At 40.3% G+C, this 18,045-nt stretch overlaps 3 protein-coding genes across 3 annotated transcripts; all 3 read right to left on the reverse strand.

Annotated features, from left to right (window-relative positions):
• Positions 1-1,386: 1,386 nt before the first annotated feature.
• Positions 1,387-4,002, reverse strand: LOC104423066 (acid phosphatase 1). Its single transcript, XM_010035524.3, has 3 exons — positions 3,538-4,002; positions 1,901-2,110; positions 1,387-1,752 (listed from the first exon to the last, which is right to left on the reverse strand). Exons 1-3 carry the CDS (start codon positions 3,924-3,926, stop codon positions 1,575-1,577), a joined length of 777 nt encoding a protein of 258 aa, XP_010033826.2. The 5' UTR covers positions 3,927-4,002; the 3' UTR covers positions 1,387-1,574.
• Positions 4,003-7,073: 3,071 nt separating this feature from the next.
• LOC104422951 (acid phosphatase 1) lies at positions 7,074-8,495 on the reverse strand. The gene is made up of 3 exons (XM_010035409.3): positions 7,966-8,495; positions 7,664-7,873; positions 7,074-7,538 (listed from the first exon to the last, which is right to left on the reverse strand). The coding sequence occupies exons 1-3, from the start codon at positions 8,364-8,366 to the stop codon at positions 7,361-7,363; spliced, it is 789 nt and encodes a 262-aa protein (XP_010033711.2). The 5' UTR covers positions 8,367-8,495; the 3' UTR covers positions 7,074-7,360.
• Positions 8,496-10,280: 1,785 nt separating this feature from the next.
• Positions 10,281-16,630, reverse strand: LOC104423059 (DNA repair protein RadA). The gene is made up of 15 exons (XM_039305530.1): positions 15,826-16,630; positions 15,360-15,415; positions 15,168-15,226; positions 14,978-15,049; positions 14,545-14,628; positions 14,110-14,208; positions 13,710-13,772; positions 13,428-13,508; positions 12,944-13,009; positions 12,294-12,449; positions 11,921-11,998; positions 11,531-11,569; positions 11,245-11,327; positions 10,979-11,051; positions 10,281-10,853 (listed from the first exon to the last, which is right to left on the reverse strand). Exons 1-15 carry the CDS (start codon positions 16,473-16,475, stop codon positions 10,686-10,688), a joined length of 1,827 nt encoding a protein of 608 aa, XP_039161464.1. The 5' UTR covers positions 16,476-16,630; the 3' UTR covers positions 10,281-10,685.
• Between the last annotated feature and the right edge of the window lie 1,415 nt (positions 16,631-18,045).

An 18,045-nucleotide genomic window follows, 5' to 3' on the forward strand; every position in this document is an offset into this window, starting at 1 on the left:
TTTCCGCAAATTTTCTAATAAAGACTACATAACATATTCACATTATTTGAGCCTTTAGAAAATTGGGATCAAGCTAGAGCTCGAGCTTGAGTTCCTTGATAAATTAATTGACCTTGAGCTGAGTTGAGCCGAAGTGAGTATGAGTATCTCGATTTTATAGTCAAGTAGAGCTCCGGCACATATTCTAATAGTTGATCTAGTTTTTGTGTTGCATATGCAAGTCGAGCTCAAACTTGACAAGGTATCCACTTGGCTCGACTCGATTACGCTCCTATTTTGGATAACTTTTCCGGTTGTATATCTCTAGTTCCAAATATAGTCAATTAAAACAGACACGATCGTTGAAGAATGCAAAATTTTCGATGCAAAAAACCAAAAGCAAATTTCGTGTTGGGAGATTTCATTGCTTAAAATCTAGTCATGGTCTTTATTTTCGGAGTTAGTCTCCTAAGTTTTTTAAAAGTCCATAATGAAATATATATATATATTTGGCGTTAGGCTCTTGAAATTGGAGCCGCAAAACATTTGATTTAAAGAGGTATATAACTTCAATGACTGATTAGACAAATTGAAAATCCAAAGAATGGACTGGAAAAAAAATAGGCAAGCTAAAAAAAATATAGGCTTTCACCTAAAAGAAAATTAACTTTTTGTCATGGAAAAATTGTTAAGCACGGGAAACCAATTTACTATTCACGCTTTTCACATAGAAAAACAAGACTTTATACGTGGTAACTTATTCATGTGATAGTGAATTTTCATATATGAAATGTCTCTAGCAAATGACCTTTAGAGTCGACCAACAATTTGTCTCTAATGGAACAATATATTTGCGATCCGAAATTCCAACTATTTGTTGTCCCACGGAATAAGCGAGTCCAAAGTATTTAATGAGCTTTGTTCCGTATAATATAATGCAATGTTACGTGATATAACTTCCGCATGAGTCAAAATTCTGAAAAATGATACAATATTACTTGATTATCTAATCAGTGGAGACATAACCCGAATTTTTTTTATCGGGTGGGTGAATAGAATAAAGCAAATGTGACCTGCATACATTATTAAAAGATCTTTGTCATTGCTTGAGATTTAAGTGTCTAAATGATAAGAGTGTTTAGATACATCTAATCAATGCATACTAGACCCGTGGATTGGATTGATTTGGTCCGGTTTGACGTCTAATCGAGATTAATCCATTTAACCCATTTTGATTCATTTTTATGCAATACAAATATAGTAACCTAATACATACTCGATCCGACTCATATAGTTAAAACACTTCCGTATTTAATCAAATCTAAGAAAATTCATACCTTTAGAAATTGGTTGAATCTAAATAAGTTATGCATTCATTTGATACCCATATCATTTTGGGTTTTAATATTCTAAATCCATTTATACCGTACTCATATAATAATTGTCATCACATATGGGCGAAGAAATTGGTTTATAACCCATTTTGACTGGTCTAATGCATACATTGTTCCTCTCGAGAGATTTATTGGTAGTCAATCACATTCACCATGGACTTAAATGGGGCCCGATCAATGAAGAGAAACTGATGAAAGGGATCAACTAATGTAATACATGGGGTCAGGCAACTTGAAGGTTCGGTTGCCGGCATGGATTCCGAGCAGGTCGCTCCATTGGTCTCCGATATTGCCAACGATTCTGTACCCGCTCTCTTCCACCTTCCTCCTCTCGCTCGATTTGTAGACCACCGCCGTTGTCCCCGAGTAAGTCGATCCCCTGCAAACCCAAACGACCGGTGAATGCAATTCCGATACGGAATGACTTAATGCTAAGTCTATAGAGGATAAAGCAATGAATTTCGTTTAGTTTTCTTGCTTCTTTCGTCGCGTTTCAGGTGGATAAAGAAGTCGGAAGGCGAGCTTACTTCAGGATGAGCATCTCCCAGTTGCTAAACCCAGCGTTCCTGAGGTTGGAGGAAGTGATCTTCCTCTGGTCCTCGGTTCTTCCGGTGAGGAAGATGGGCTTGATCCCCAGTTTCAACAGCTCCCGGTACAGCTCCAGCGTCTCCGGCAGCGCCGGTGCTTTGCCGGTGAGGACCCACTGATTGAACAGCGTCGAGTTGTAGGGCTCCGCCCTGCGCTTATTTTACACATGAAAATGGATTACAAAGCTAACCAAAGCGCAACGAATTAGAGATGGATATGATTGTGTTTCCCTAGGAATGAAAAAGAAAACCTAGAAGTAGTAGCGTAAGATTACTTTTGAGTTCTTTATGTCCTGTCATGAACAGTCGAAGCTGTCTCTCTTTTGTCAGCAGTGTCGACTGGTAATCAGGTGGGCAATTCCAATGACAGGGAAAACAGCGAAGTTTACAGCTTTAATCCGACATGATCAGTGTACTGTTTCCGATAATAAAGAGGCCATTGGAATCGATAGCAAGAGACCACAGAGCAGGCAAAGTACGCATACTCAAACCTAGAAGTAGGTGCCTGCAACAGCGACAGCGAACTAGCTGCATGGGCTTAGGAGAGGTAGAGATCCTTAGCAACCTTGGCTTCCGGGAAGGGGCGGATCGTCTTGCACGTTGAGGTTATCCAACGGCAGAAGAAATCACATCGTCGCATGATTCATTATAATTACGTGCACGCAGGTCTTATTCATTTGCTTGTAGAAGTTATGACTTGGCGATGTTACAGGCAAACTAGAGAGCAATATTATATGTATTTCGCCGTCCACGTTGATTTTCAAAGATCCGCAAGAAAGGAGACAACTTTGGCAAGATCTCCTTTCTGGACCTATTAATTGCGTTATCTTTTTTGGACTCTTGAGGCTTCTGCTTTTCGGGTGGTCCAAGAACCCATTCTGCATCTACATCATTGCGGATTTCCAAGGAGGTACAAAGGCTAAAAGGATAAGATTTTCGACCAGCATTATTATGCAAGAGTATACTTTCTTAAAAGATACAGCATTTACCATCTACCTCCTCCATGTGGCTCTCCTCTTTATCTTTTCTTTACTATACTTTGACTAAGTCTGATGATATGAGCTTAGATGGTACCTATCCTTTGTTCAATGACCACCATTATTGTTTTTCAAGGCGACAACGTCATACATCCTTTTCTCCCCTCAGGACGGCCGCGACTATAGTATACGAGCTCATTCCAAGTATCCGATACCGGCACGACGCCGAGCAATCGACAAAACCAGCATTATCATCGAAATGTAATCTTTATGCAGATAGAGAGCAAGAGTCTTCACTGTAAAAATCTATACGAAGTAAGTTCAGATAGACTAATGGTAGTTAAGATGGTAACTACAGGGCGCTTTTCAGTTTTTACCCCAGCGACTGTCTTTCTACGGCGAACAACCGCGGATCCAATCAGACAAACACGACATCTTCGAAGAAATTTATTCAGCCACTCAAGTTTCAACTTTGGCAAAAAGTAAACACATGCTTTGGGCGTAAACAAGGCTTGCGAAATCACTTTCTCTTACTGTTTTGGACCGTCAAAATGAAAGAGGAATTAAAGAAAACAAGAGCTTAATGCAGTTGTAACATACCCGAATCCATGCTTCGCGTAGTAAGGCAGATTGGAGAGCAAGGTCTCGTCGACGTCGAACACCCACACGTCCTTGCCGTCTCCGGCGAGCTTCAGGCTCTTGGCGTAGAGCACGGCCTCGCGCGCCACCACCTTCGAGTCCTCCCTATACTGATGCCCCAGCATGTAGTGACCCACGTAGCCCTCGCACTCCAGCGGGACCGTGGTCCAATTCTTGATGTTGTTGGTCTCCACGCCCAGCCTCCAGCTCAGGCAGGACAGGCCGTGCACGCGCTCGCCGGCGGAGCCCGACCGCGGCCGGAGGAGGTGGATTTCACGGGGGATTCCGGCGAGCGAGCCTCGGATTGCGGCCACAAAGATGAGCAACGCCCACATGCTTTCTTTCGCCATTTTTTGCCTCGAGAGAGAGGGAGAAATAGGTGTATTCTTCAGCTTGCTATACCACGAGGACGCTCCTTTAAATAGGCTCTACATCGCCTCTCCATACGACGTGAACTTAGAATTATATGTCGAAAAAAATCACGCGACGTAGCCCTCCCTTTTTTTTTTTGGGTTTTTGTTTTTCCCTTTGTTTGAGATAGTTTTTAATTTCATTAAGCTAATCAAATCCGTGGACAAGATCTCTCAATGATGTCCTCATCTTAAGAAACGATTATAAGTTTAATTGTTGGTGGTGAAAAACGAGAACCGCAGCATGGGAAAGCACGACATTTATGGATCACGTTATCTTATCTGACAAGATTGCTGGCGGGGATGCCTCGGATTCTGTCCTCGAAACAGCCCAGTGAATCGTCCTTTTGTTTGCTACTCCTGTTTATGGTCCTGCCCCGATAATATTTATCAGAGGACCCTTTCCAAGTTCAGGAGTGCAATGATGCGAACCACCGAAGACACTTTCGCCCCTGATCATTGCGTACCCAAAAACCTTTCGCATTCGATTTGTTAGCAAAATACGGTGATACTATAGTTTCAAATATCTAATGTACTTATGGCGTTGCCTCGACATCATCCGTGGATATCTAATATTTGTCCCACTTCCTATTGATAAGAAGGGCTAGGAAAAGCTTGAACCGGATTCATATAGTGATCAATAAAAGCGCAACTCACTTAAGTTCAAAATTTGGGAAGATGTAGTGGGGAAATTCTATTCTACCAATTCCGACACTCGGTCAATTATGTTATACTTAACTCTTATTTTATGGTCATATATTTTCCCACCTAAGTAGTCGAAAAACCATTCTGCCGTGAATTTGATTTTTGATTTTTTTTTTTTTATCTCGAAAGTTCTATTTCTTCCTTTTTTTACTCCAATTGTTGTGGGAATATCGTTTAGTCGGCCCGTAAGGGAAAAAAAATCAATCGTGGAGACTCTTAAGGCTCCTACAAAATAGACATAGGCACTGCCACCGTTAACAAACACATCTTTTCAGTATTAAGTATAATCTAACCGAAAAAAAGGGGGGGAAGAAAGATCGGCAAATCTGCCAAGTCCCACGAGATCGTCAATTCCAAAGCAGAAGTTAGCTTGGAGTCAATTTGAAGAAATGAGATAGGAATTGGTCAAAAAAGCATTATTCAACCCAATGATTGCCTTTATTTTCGAGGGTCTATATAATTGCCAGGTGGAAGGACGAAAAAGATGCCCCATGTGCCAGGAGAGCTGCAAAATGTGAAATCTTTGAACGAGATTTCCGCTGTGAATAATAATAATTTTAGACCGTAAATTCAAGGTCAGTGCATAGTTCCATTCATAGAAATATTACGTGAAAAATGGAAAATCTGGCAGTTACCAAAAAATATTAGAGGAAGAGAGAGAGAAGCCCTAGCGTTCCCATCTATTAAAATTTGAATTGTTTGACTAGAGGATGAAGAAGGGAATATGCTATCTCAGATCTTTGATGCTTTTTCACAATTGATTGATTATAATACAGCCAACGCGGCGATAATGGTGTTTTAGAATATGGCACATTAAACATGCACGATGTAAATTTATTTGCCTCGTTTTTTTCCTATGGCTACAGAAAACAGATGGAAGTCCACGTTAAGTTGAAAAGGATAATGGGTTAATTTTTTTAATCAATTTATAATTTATTAATTAGCTAAGAGACAAATATCCCACATATACATTTAAATATTACCCTCTTGATTGATATTGCCTAACCTAATTTCTTGCTTCAACGATCATCTTAAATGAGACTTTTTGGACATGGAAAAAAGTGATATTCAGCCGCACATGTTGATTGTGTTAAGGCATCTCAAATAGTATGTATATGACGTTTGTATCATACGATCTCCCTTCAACTATCGGTAGTTGAAATTTTTGGATTGAACTTTCTAGCGTACCAAATGTGGGTTCTACCTAATTTATTTCAAATGTGCGGTCCCTGTTCGTCAAATTCTATTTTGTTTGCGCGGCCTCGTCCCTCCATATTATTTCGTGGAAACATGTCTACCGCGCATATGAACGCAGCCCCATGTCCTCCACCGTTGGATCAAAGAAGTCCCGTTTGTCTCATCCAGAGCGCAACTAAATTTGGATCAGAATAGACCTGTCCCAAGCTCCTGTAGGCATAATAAATTATCGATATAACTAGATAAGAATGGACCCGCCAGCAGCTTTTTTTTTATATAAAAAAATTAATTATGTGATAATTTTTAATATGCTATAATAATAATAATTTATTATAAATTATAAAAAATTAAATTATAAATAATTATAAATTATCGTGGGACCCACTTCTTTAAAAATTTGTGGTTCAAAATATATTATTTTTTTCATGGTACCTCAATGACTCTTATGCTAGTAAAGCTTTTTATTTAAAAGTTAATCGGTTTTGTCGAGTCCCTGTTTGAGTAATTTGATGTAATGCTTTAAAATTGGGGCTAGAGATTTATGTAAACATTCCATTAATCTACTATTGATCCCTTGATTAAATCACAAAAGGCTTGTGTAGGAGAAAATTACCCAATCAATCGGGAGCTTATACTACAAATATGCTAATTTGATCATAATTTTTTTCAATTTTGTCAAATTTAGTCATAAACCTTTGCATGAAATTTCAATTTATTCCATCTTATCAATTTTTGTTGGAAAATCGTCAATTTGATAATCTAATTTTCGCACGTGGCACACTACCATGTCAATAATTTTAAATAAAAATTGATTGAATGGATTGGACTAGAATTTTATTGTAAATATTTAGGATTAAATTGATAAAATCAAAAAATTCATACAAACCGTACTCTAATATTGATTGTACGGTTCATCAGCTTACACGGTCCTCCTTTTATTCCCCTCTACTAAAGAATAATGCCGACGTTCCTCGTTTCTCGTTTCTTGTCCACACATCCGGCAATATCTATTGGTTTGGTTTGTTTGGAAAAAGAAAAAGTTCCATAACTTTGTCGAAAGTGAAAGAGTTAGCGGCATGGAGTTTAGCTCATGTACCTCCAATCTATCTAAATTCACTTCAATCAAATCTCAACCGACGAGACTCGGCACGTAAAGAGGGCAAGAAAGGGAAAACAGTGGCACAATTACTGCAAATCTCACATCACAATATATCCCATTAGTACTAGAACATAAACGACAAGACATAAAGCATTACAAAGGTTGAGTCTAATCCATCCTTTTAAGCTCTTATTTGTGTGTTGCCGACGAAAGGATCTCCTCGCGTTGGCCAGCGTCGCTAGCTAAGCGTTCGGACCTTTCTTAATACCACAGATTAGCGGGGGCAGCATAGACTCCAGACATAGACACAAGACACACGTCGATCGAAGCTTTGAACGACATTAAAAAAAAAAAAGAAATCCGAGGAGGAGGCTCAGGCGATGTAGAACATCGGATTCGGGACCTTGAAGGTGCGGTTCCCGACGTGACTCCCCATCAGATCGCTCCACTGGTCCCCCATGTTCCCCAGGATCCTGTAGCCCGCCTCCTCCAGCTCCTTCCTCTTCTTCGACTTGTACACCATCGCCGTCGTCCCGGATTCCGACGTCTGCCTGCGCCGACGGACGTTTCACCGTTCTTAGTTCAGTCTCGGGGGAGGAGTGAGAGAGAGAGAGAGAGAGAGGGAGAGATGGTCGGAGATGGTAAAAAATATATGTATATAAATATTTAGGCTTACTTGAGGATGAGCTTCTCCCAGGTGTGGTAGCCCACCTTCTTCATGTTGTAGACGGTGATGGACCTCAGGCTCTCGGACTTGCCGGAGATGAACACGATCTTGAACCCTAACTTCAGCAGCCCCTTGTACAGGTACAGTATCGCCGGCACGGCGGGCGCTTTGCCCTCCAGCTCCCATTCCTTGAACGTCGTCTCGTTGTACTCCTTCGCCCTGAGATCATCGAAATGTCGTAAGAAAAACACCTAGTTGTTCTCGTTTAGCACATTCATGTCTGCCTTAGTAGACCCTTTTTAAGTTTTTACCCGAATGCATTGTCGGGGCGGGCGTAGTAAGGGAGGTTGGAGAGGGCGGTCTCGTCGATGTCGAAGATCCAGACGTCCTTCCCGTCCTTCTTGAGCGTCAGCCCCTTGGCGTAGTCGTACGCCGCCCAGCCCGCGGCGTTGCAGTCCTTGCGGTACTGGTGGCCTAGCATGTAGTTCCCGACGTAGTTCTCGCAGACCATGGGGACCACGTCCCAGTCCTTGATGTTGTCGGTCTCCACCGCGAGCCGCCAGCTCTGGCAGGAGACGCCCGGGATGTGGTGGCCGCCGGAGCCGACCTGCGGCCGGAGCGGGTGGATCTTGTTGGGCACGTCGCCGGCGAGGGTCAGCGATGCCGAGACTGCGATGGCGAGGAAGAGGAGGAGGAGGCTCGTCGGTTTCATAGCTCTCTTATTGCTCTCTCTATCTCTCAATCTTGATGCTGGATGACTAGGGAAAAGGCTCTACTCACTGACTTGCATGCATGCGAGAATTGGTTGTCCTTTATATAGGCAAAAATCCCGAAACGCCACATCCCCACAAAAATCTCTGAGAGATTTTAAGCCTTCTTTTGAATAGCTGATCGATCTTCACTGTATACATATGCTTATCCACATTTCACGTGCATTGTGAATGCAGAAGCTCTAGGCTCGATTTATTTTGTAGAAAATAAATGATTTGAATGGTACTTGCTAAAGACGATCGCTTGCATCGCTTATAAAAAAAATAATTATTTGGATAGTCCACAGATGGTTTTGACATTTTTCATGAGCAAATAATTAGAAATGATACAAGCAATCATTTTAAAGAAAAAATATTTTTAAAATCATTCATTTCCTATGACATAAATGGAGTTCTTTAAATTTGGAATTTAGCATCGAGAGAGATTTATATCGAATATTGGCCATCGATCTTATGATGATTTTTCTGAACCAAAGAGTTTGAGGCTAGAACTAGCATCATGTTTTCTTTAAAACAAAGAGACAAGAAAGTGTAGCCATTCTCCAGCACGATACCGACACTTGGTAAAAGGAAAACAAAGGATACGACAATTATTGTAAAATGCTGTTGAAACACCGCCAATTGCTTTATATATTGTTAGATTAAGACGCGATTATCCTCTCGTGCATATGCTAGACTTTTGGCGTGAGATTGAAGCGTAGAAATATATATCAGGAGAGGAAAGTATTAGTTTGGAAGTGTTTGAACTTAAAATATCTTGGGACCGCTACAAATTAAGTGTTTAGAAGGTATACAGGCTAAAAAGACATAATTGTACGATAAATTGACAATTGAATAGGACACTGATGACATAAATAGGGTTAAAAAAAATCTCCCATGTAGCTGCAAGAATATCCTCCGGCATATCCACACGTACAGAGTTCCTGCCGCACCTCTTCACCGTCCAAATGCTTTGTAATTTCACCGGAAACATGCACTAATCCTCTGGCTTATGTGTAGATTAAAAAAAAAAAAATCTGCAATATTGATTTAAACTGTTAAATAACAAAGTCGAGTAATTCGGACAGTAATCGCGTTTATAACATTATCCGAAAATCTGGAAAATATTTAATTAATGGAGGACCCTCTTCATAATTTTTTTATTTTTTATTTTTTTAAAGTTGTACAGATAATTCTCGTGACTTTTCAGCCAAGCTTTTTTTGGGGCACGTTTTATTCGCGAAACCGTCACGATCGGTCCCCAATCTTCAGGGACAAAAGATCGATTCATATCTGCTTTAATTAGAAAACAAGAAAAAAAAAAAAAAAGGCATCCAACTTCAATTCAATCTGACAAAGGAGATGAGCTTTTTCTTCATGTCTTTTTATCACTTTTTCTTACATTTCACCTAAGTGAAATTTTACGGTGGATGGATAATAGACTTATAACAGGTCATAATTCCTTACATTTTCAATGCTCCTTTGATTCTACTTATTAGTGGGCAATTACATAATGATAAAAAGCACATTTTATTTTTCATTGGGCTCCTGTGATGTATATAGACGGCTTCCTTTGCGTCAAACTAAGGTTATACTTATTTTACAGAAAATAAGTGATTTAAAAAATATTTAAAAAAAATAAAAGCTTTTATTGCTTACAAAAATGAATGAGTGAAAAAGACTTCCAACGTTCACATAAATGTTTAAACACAAATTTTGGTCAGTAATGATATATTTTTTGTTAATTAATTATTTCAATTGATACACGATTAATTTTAGGAAAATATTTTCAAAATAATTCATTTTTCGTAAAATAAATAGCGCCTAAATCCACTTTCTTGATCCCCTCAAAGAAAAGGTATGACACGTTCTAAAGGTGTAGAAGCAGTGAGATCTGAAATCGAACTCAACCGCCACCTTTTTTACACATGAATGTGCAGTAAAAGATTCCAGAAATTACACAAAAAGTTGCAAAACAAGCATTTCGACAACGTCCTTGATCACTTTACAGGACCCGAGCTAATATGTAAACTGTACCGGTAAAAAAGACATTGAAGATATCATAGAGATACTCACAATTTTTACTTCACAGCCAGAGTTTTTTTTTAATCTTCTGATATCAATGAGTGCAACCTCCATATCATAAACCCCCTTTCAAGCTCTTAACGGACCTGACCTTCTCGACCACGTGACGGTGGAGACTCCAATGTGATCTGTAAATGTCACATTTCTCCGAATGAGTATGTAATGATCGATCACAAACCGATCTCGCCTCGGTCAGTTCATGCGGTAAACACGGCGTTTATGACTTCCTTCAAATTCCGACACCCTACGATGAACATGTCCCCGAAGGATGAACTCGCGAGAGCCTTCTCAGCTGACCTTGGGACGATACACATTTTATATCCGAGCTTTGCCACAGTGTGCACCCTCTTCTCAATTCTGGGAACCTAGAAAGGACGGCATCGAACTTATTGACATGGCAAAATCAAATTGCAAAGGAAGAGGGGGGAATTGCAGTTGCCTTGGTGTAATGAAATAAGTTGACTGAAAAATTTGGAAAACTGGATCATACCACGCGAAGCTCGCCGCCGAGGCCAATCTCTCCAATAAAAGCAACGCCGGAGGGAATGGGAAACTCAAGAAAGCTAAAGAAAGCACATGAAAATGGAAAAGGGAAGGAAAGAAAAAAGATTTGAAGTTCATGAACAACACATCGATGCACTAAATTTATTGGTGCCGGGAAAACGAAATCAATGCCATAAAAGCTCATATGTTTAGTGGCATTGCACTTCTCATTCATGCGAATAATGGACATCAAGAACATGACAGAGAGCGCACCTGCTGCAGATTGCTGCTGCTACGGCAAGATCACCAGACGTCTCTGTTAATGTCACTCCACTCACCACATTTAAGAAGATGGCCTAGAGGAGGAAATATCAATTACAATTACACAAGATACTCAGAATCCTTATTTTTGTAGCTCACAATTTTCAGAAGCTGTATGTGTACGACGAATTAAGTCAGATGCTAAAGTCTGGTAATATGTATAAGAGGGAGATAGTACGCAAGTAGTGAAGGCATAAACAACTAGAGAAAAAGGTAGATAAAGCGTAATTGATCTCACATTTTCCTGAAGCTTCAAACCAGCTTGCTTCACTAAAACCTATGAAGAGCACAAAAACAATAGTTAGCTTTTACTTTCTGATTTCTCCATGCAGGGGACAGAAGCTTTCAGCTCAGCTCAATAAAATAAGGCCAAATGGCCAGTCATCACACTTTCATGCTTGATTCTCTAGCCATTTACCAGGTTGCGAACAAGACACCTTTAAAATTCATGTGCATACAAGCACATACAAATTTTATAGCCTCAGTTCTTGGCCTCACAAAATAGAGGTGAAAGTTTGGTTTACAATGCAGCTTATTATGTAGAGGGTTGTCCTCAGAGATATCTCATTTCCATAACCCCCTCCCCCAAAAAAGAAAAAAGAAGGAAAGAAAAACAAATGTCGCTAACCGAAATAATCATGTCTGCTCTACTTGCTTGGATGCCATTGACCTGTCTTGAAACTGTAGAGCTTGATAAACATAAGGCCTATGGCAAAGTTACAATAGTCAGAATGAAGAAGACAAGAAATAACACCACACATGGCAGAGTCAACAGCAAGGATGATGCCAGAACAAGGCATTAGCATCGTGGATGAAGAAAAAATGTCAATAAACTTTGCCTGTCCAAAATAAATGTTTCTGAAAATTTCAGATCTTTCCAAAGTAAATTTGCTAACCTAAAGTCCATTGATGTACCCTGAGTATTAACTATTGGGATGAGCAGCTTCATGTGTGAATGATGACTGTTGTAGGACAAAGAAAACTGATTGTGGAAAATCTACCTGAATTTCAAGAAGAAAGGTTCGGGATCCATCCATCACAACAGCAACAGCTAATCCAGCCATGACTTCTGATTCAGAATGCTCTTCACTTAATAAGATCTCGCTGGGATTCAAGACAGCTTCTAGTCCCGATTGTGACATTTCAAATACACCAAGCTACATTAGGGGAAAAGAAGATCTAAGTGTCCCAACACCTTGAGAGTTCAATTCTGCTTCACAAAATAGGGATGTTTTTAACACACCAATAATCTTTTAGCATGAACACACTTTAACTTAGTATGCAGTGTGTGTGTGAGAGAGAGAGAGAGAGAAGGGGGGGAGTGCAGTACTTTTATGAACCATACAAAAGGAAGCTCCAAAATGGAGCAATAGTCGCCCACGGTGAACACTTCCAAGCAGATAAATGTTTCTTCTATCCACAATTGTATCAAGATGACTGGAAAAATTTTGAGATCAACTTTGGTAATCATGATCTAAATGTGTGCCAAAGCAAACAAATAAAGCAAAAATTTGACGTAAAAAATTGCTCACTAAAGCAGCTTTCAAAACAAAAGAACAAGTCAAAGATACACAAAACTGCCTAAACAAAGAAAAGAAAACAGCATGAATTCTGGTCCATGTGCTAACACAACACTTAGTGGAATGCATACCTCATCAGTGGACCCAAAGCGATTTTTCACGGATCGCAGCAGACGATGGGTAGAGTGCTTCTCTCCCTAAGAAATCAAGAGAGGTTTTAATAAGATGGTGCAAAGCGCTAACTTGTCAAGAAGCTCATACATGTAGCATACCTAAACTGAGTATGATACGTTAAAGAGAAAAAGCACTGCAGTTATTATTGTATGAAATACACGAGATAACACATGAAACTACTTGTTGAAATGAACTGTTGCCATCCCCAAGAAACAAAATCGATCCAGAAGTAGCTGATAATTCTTTTAGGTTACCCCGACCATCGACCCATTGTATGCTAAGATTACTTGAATTGCTAAGTTTGAACCAAATCACTTCAATGACAGTAAAAGAATGCATTAAGTGACTCTAGAAGACCTAAAATGAGATGCTACAGTTATGCCACAGCTTCAGAAAATCCACAATCAATACAACAAAAGAAATGTTGATAAAGGTACCAACTTCCAGATACAAAACGACATCCACAATGTGCTCCAAAACTCTGGGACCAGCAATTTCTCCAGATTTTGTCACATGTCCAATCTGAAACATACAATCAATAAGAGTGGACTCACATAAGCAAAATCTTCCAGAAAGATTGGTTTTACAGCAACTAGAATATCACTGAGACACTAAAGATGTATGGGATGACATAAATGCTATAACATCATATAGGAATAGTCCAAATTTGTGGGTAATTTACCACGTACAAAACAAACGATGAGACTAATAAATTTTGAATACCAATAGAACAGGAATGTTTGTCTTCTTTGCAAAACGAAGCAATGCTGATGTACATTCTTTCACCTGCCACACACCAATGTCAAGATCAATCATACATTTGTCCTTGGTGCATTTATAAAGATAGTCAAGATGAAGCAATCGATATCAGTACTCTTAAATATTGGGTAAAGTTGCTTGGTTAACCAATAGAATTTTTCAGAAAAGCTCATTTAAATATGTGATGACGACCACATGCCAGTAATACCGGTCAATCTCACGAGAGAAGTGAAAAAACTTTAGGCAAAATAACTTTTGGCAACACGAGATCACTTAACAAATTAGAGTGCCCTAAACAATCACCATCTCCTGAATTCAGATCCAATTTCGCCTCTTGCAAGGGGGTAGATTGCAAAGATGTTACCTGTGAGAGACCTCCAGCACTTCCAGCCACTCCTTTTAGATAAACTGTCTGAATTGAATCGACAATCAAAGCTCGAGGTGAAAGAGCTTGAATTTTTTTCTAGTATGTCCTGCAGAACAAAACGCATGTCAGGCCTCACACAGAGCAGATGCATAATCGGCACCTTTGAATTTGTGACAGACCTGGACTCTCTATATCCAAACATAGAGAAATTTTTTAATGTAGACAACCCATAAAAAGGTTCCTTTAACAAACACACGTTTCAATTGTTTTCTAAGGAATTATCATCCCCATTGAACTATGGGTCTATCAGGTTATTAATGGCAGTTCAAGGATCCAAACCAATTTACACATGAAAAATCAGGACAAAATTGTAAAAGCAATTTGAGAGGTATGAATAGCTGCTCAGTGCAAAATTCCTGAGTTTGCACTCACCTCAATATCAGTGCTTGAGTACAAATACAGTTCTTCAGTTCCAATGCTTAGACGGTCAGCTCTGCTTCCAATTTGCTCCACACTCTAATACAAAATAAAAGAGAGTCCTCAGAAGGGGAAAAGGTAGATTCTAAGTGTGATATGACAATGACACATACAGGTTGGCCAGAAAAAAAGATAAGCAACACATACAGCACATGCCTATCAGAGAAAATCTATATCCTCATTTCTATCGAGACTCCTTGAGTAAAATTGTCTCATGGCTAATTCTTAAGGTACAAGCCAGAGAAATCCTAAGACAGAAAATGCACAAAAGCCTATGTTTACAAACAAGAAAAACCGTCCGAAAGCAATAACAAATTTGATCTGGAACAAGAATGAATATGCATGACAGCAAAGATCAGCAGAAGGCTAACATGAAAAATCCATTTACCTCTTCCCCAGAGACATATACTACTGGAGCTGATCTCCCAAGATCATGCCCTTCGGCAATCATTGCAGCCATCTTCCAGTATTAATATATGAGATGGACAAGGTAGGGCACAATGGTTAGACAGGGAGGTAGATATATACAGAACTTAAAATATTTTATGAATATTTAATGTATCATCTAAGTACATTACTTGTAGCAACAGGGTACTCTTGCCAACACCTGGATCACCTCCCACCAAAATTAAGGAACCTTTAGAGCCACAATGCAGCAAAATCAATAGCTTTGATACAATTAAGATCTTCAAAACTTCCATACATCTCAAGTGAAAGTTCTAGTACAGCAGCAGATTTGTGCGACCATACAGCAAAAAAGTAGGTCGAACCTGGCACAAGACCACCGCCTAGCACTCTCGAAACCTCCTCTCCAAAGGGTCCATACCTAAACATCAAGCACCCCGAGAGATCATTTACTTTAAGGAATTAGGGTGGCATGCACGTTTCTTTCAAAATAAATTAACAGAAGTACTAATGTGTTAGAATAACCAGCATGAATGGTTTCATCGAGGTGGACAACAGATTGTCATCAGGACCAAAGGTCATATCATCACTCTCGTATTACTCAAGAAAAGGAAATATACTATCATTCCAGCAAAATTTCATCAGAATCACAAGATACGCTCTATGATCCAACTCCTGGAAAGATGTTTCGAAGTAAATTATGTCAAATGTAGATAAGACAATAAAATCAACTCGACAACAACTTTCTTCAACTATTTATCCTTCTGTAGCAGCTGCATATAGGGTCCAAAGTTGACCAGTTACTAATTTCCAAGAACAGAACAAACTTACAGAGGAATCCGCCACTCTAACTGATTCAACCCCCTATTCACATCCGTCAACCGCAGCGGCCGCTCCTCGCCCGCCCGCCGCGGCAGCCACGTCCTCACCGCATTCTCCGACACCTCGAAGCCCCTCACTTTCTCGCTCCCGCCGCCGTTCTCCTCCACCGTGAACTGCTTCATCGTCCCGGCGCTACGGCACGACCTGCACGAACCCCACCACTGTCCATCCGTGTACCCACATTCCGAACAAACCCAACAACTCCTCTTCCTCCCCTTCTTACCGCTCCCACCATACGAGCTCCTACCACCTCCAAAATACTTCCTTTCTTCGGGGATTTCGCCATTCCTGCTCCTTGCTTCGCTCTCGGGACCCGACCCAGCTTCCCCGCCGCTGCTTCTGACCCAGCGGGCAGAAGGGTCGTAGACGTTGCCGACACCGGGGGCGGCGTCGCTGGCCTCCGACTCGGAGCCCGAGGACAAGGGCGCGAGGCCGGGGTCTCGAGAGAGGAGGCGGCGATTCGTGGAGTGGATGCCGCGGTAGAGACGGGGGTTCTGGAGGGGCTTGAAGTAGGCGAGGGATGTGGGTTTGGAGGTGGGATGGAGGAGGTGATTGTGGGTGCAGAGCGTTCTCAAGGCTCTCATTTCCGATGCTTGCATGACATGGAAAGAGGGAGGGGGCGAGAGAATCTCAGAAAGATGGAATCTTTAGGGCTTACTTGCAGTGCAGAGCTCACAGCGAGGGGAGGACGACGAAGTCAGCGCAAAACCCCGCGAAGTTCAAAAGTCAAGGGCGCTTCGGACGGGAAAGAATACGGAAGATAGCAGGTTAAGGCATAAGCTTGTTTCGTTTTATATATAAGGAAAATTCCAAATAAGGACTTGAAGTTGACTAATTTTTTCAAATAATGACCCGAAATTAATTTTGTGTCCTATAAAGATTTAAAGTAGACCCATTGTCTTAAATAAGGATCCGGAGTGATTGAATCACTTCCAAATAAGAACCTGAATTTGTTGGTCAGCCAAATATTTACCAGATATCAAACATGTGACATTTTCGACGATCGAAGTTTGGGCAAACAAATCTTAAAATAGAAAAAAAAATCCTAGTTTTTCTACGGTCTCCTCGTTCCTTGTACCCATCTTCCACAAAGTTAACGACCGAAGTTTTCCCTATTCCTTATACCCATCCTCTGAAAAGTTGAAGACCCAAATTCTCTGCCGATTGAGGCACGAATTCAAAAACAAGAAAAAAAATAGATGCTTCTTTCTTTGTTTGTGGAGACCAAAATTCTCCACCAATTGAGCAAGGCGAAGAGCAATGGGGGAGAAGAAAAAAAAAACGTAAACATCTAAATGAATAACCTAAACTTAATTAATATAGATTTTTCCATTTTTTTCCAATCACAAATTTCTAACAAAATTGCCCTTATTTTAATTGCTGGAAAATGTTTGCCGGAGAGCTAAGGTTCTCAATAGAGATTAACTTGATCACTTCGGGTGCTTATTTGACACAAAATTCACTTCAGATCCTTATTTGAAATAATGGGTCCACTTCGGATCCTTATATAACACATAATTCACTTTGGGTCATTATTTGAGAAAATAGATTCATTTCAGGTCCTTATTTGGAATTTTCCCTATATATATTTGGGCTGTTAGGAAAATGATTTATTAAAAAGATATTTCTTTAATTAAAGAAGAAGATTCTTTATTTATCAAAACCTAAATTTAGAAAAATGATTTTTTTTTTAAATCAAAGATCATTTTCAAAATATGAATGAGTAGACAAAAAAACAAATCCTAATGCTTATCTCAAATTCTTGACATAGTGGGGTGAGGTCCCTCGTGCTTAAGCCCAGGCCAAGCCAGGCTAGGTCCATTAGGCCATACCTTGATCCTTGGCGCCCCTGCAAGGGTCCATCAAGGCTGAGCTGTGGATGCTGATGTCGATGCTTGGGTCCTTGACTTTTGAGCTCGGGTTCATTAAGTATGGCCCAAGACTCCCATGCGCAAGCCTAAGTCCCCTACGCCAGCACCATGGTCCATTGATGTTAGGGTTGGGCCCAGGCACTAGGGATTGGGACCTAGCCTCAATGGACTTAGGTATGGGCATTAAGGTCTCCAACCCAATCTCAATAGACCTAGATTTGAGCACAGAGGATCGGATCGTGGATGCCAGGTTCGAGGCCTAGCTTGATGGACTAGGGTGTAGGCACCAATATAGAAG

This window comes from Eucalyptus grandis, chromosome 2, assembly GCF_016545825.1.
Source record: "Eucalyptus grandis isolate ANBG69807.140 chromosome 2, ASM1654582v1, whole genome shotgun sequence".
In the NCBI taxonomy this organism is placed as follows: domain Eukaryota; kingdom Viridiplantae; phylum Streptophyta; class Magnoliopsida; order Myrtales; family Myrtaceae; genus Eucalyptus; species Eucalyptus grandis.

What these genes read in the sequence shown, in the direction of transcription:
- LOC104423059 (XM_039305530.1), bottom strand. Translation starts at nt 16,475, where the DNA reads ATGCAAGCATCGGAAATGAGAGCCTTGAGAACGCTCTGCACCCACAAT. An exon ending in TATATGTCTCTGGGGAAGAG is followed by an intron (nt 14,629 to 14,977) that starts GTAAATGGATTT and finishes ATTTTGTATTAG; the next exon opens with AGTGTGGAGCAAATTGGAAG. An exon ending in GAGCAGACATGATTATTTCG is followed by an intron (nt 11,570 to 11,920) that starts GTTAGCGACATT and finishes TGCTCTTCATAG; the next exon opens with GTTTTAGTGAAGCAAGCTGG.
- LOC104423066 (XM_010035524.3), bottom strand. Translation starts at nt 3,926, where the DNA reads ATGGCGAAAGAAAGCATGTGGGCGTTGCTCATCTTTGTGGCCGCAATC. An exon ending in TACGCGAAGCATGGATTCGG is followed by an intron (nt 2,111 to 3,537) that starts GTATGTTACAAC and finishes AAATAAGCGCAG; the next exon opens with GGCGGAGCCCTACAACTCGA. An exon ending in TGGGAGATGCTCATCCTGAA is followed by an intron (nt 1,753 to 1,900) that starts GTAAGCTCGCCT and finishes TTGGGTTTGCAG; the next exon opens with GGGATCGACTTACTCGGGGA.
- LOC104422951 (XM_010035409.3), bottom strand. Translation starts at nt 8,366, where the DNA reads ATGAAACCGACGAGCCTCCTCCTCCTCTTCCTCGCCATCGCAGTCTCG. An exon ending in CGCCCCGACAATGCATTCGG is followed by an intron (nt 7,874 to 7,965) that starts GTAAAAACTTAA and finishes CGATGATCTCAG; the next exon opens with GGCGAAGGAGTACAACGAGA. An exon ending in TGGGAGAAGCTCATCCTCAA is followed by an intron (nt 7,539 to 7,663) that starts GTAAGCCTAAAT and finishes CCGTCGGCGCAG; the next exon opens with GCAGACGTCGGAATCCGGGA.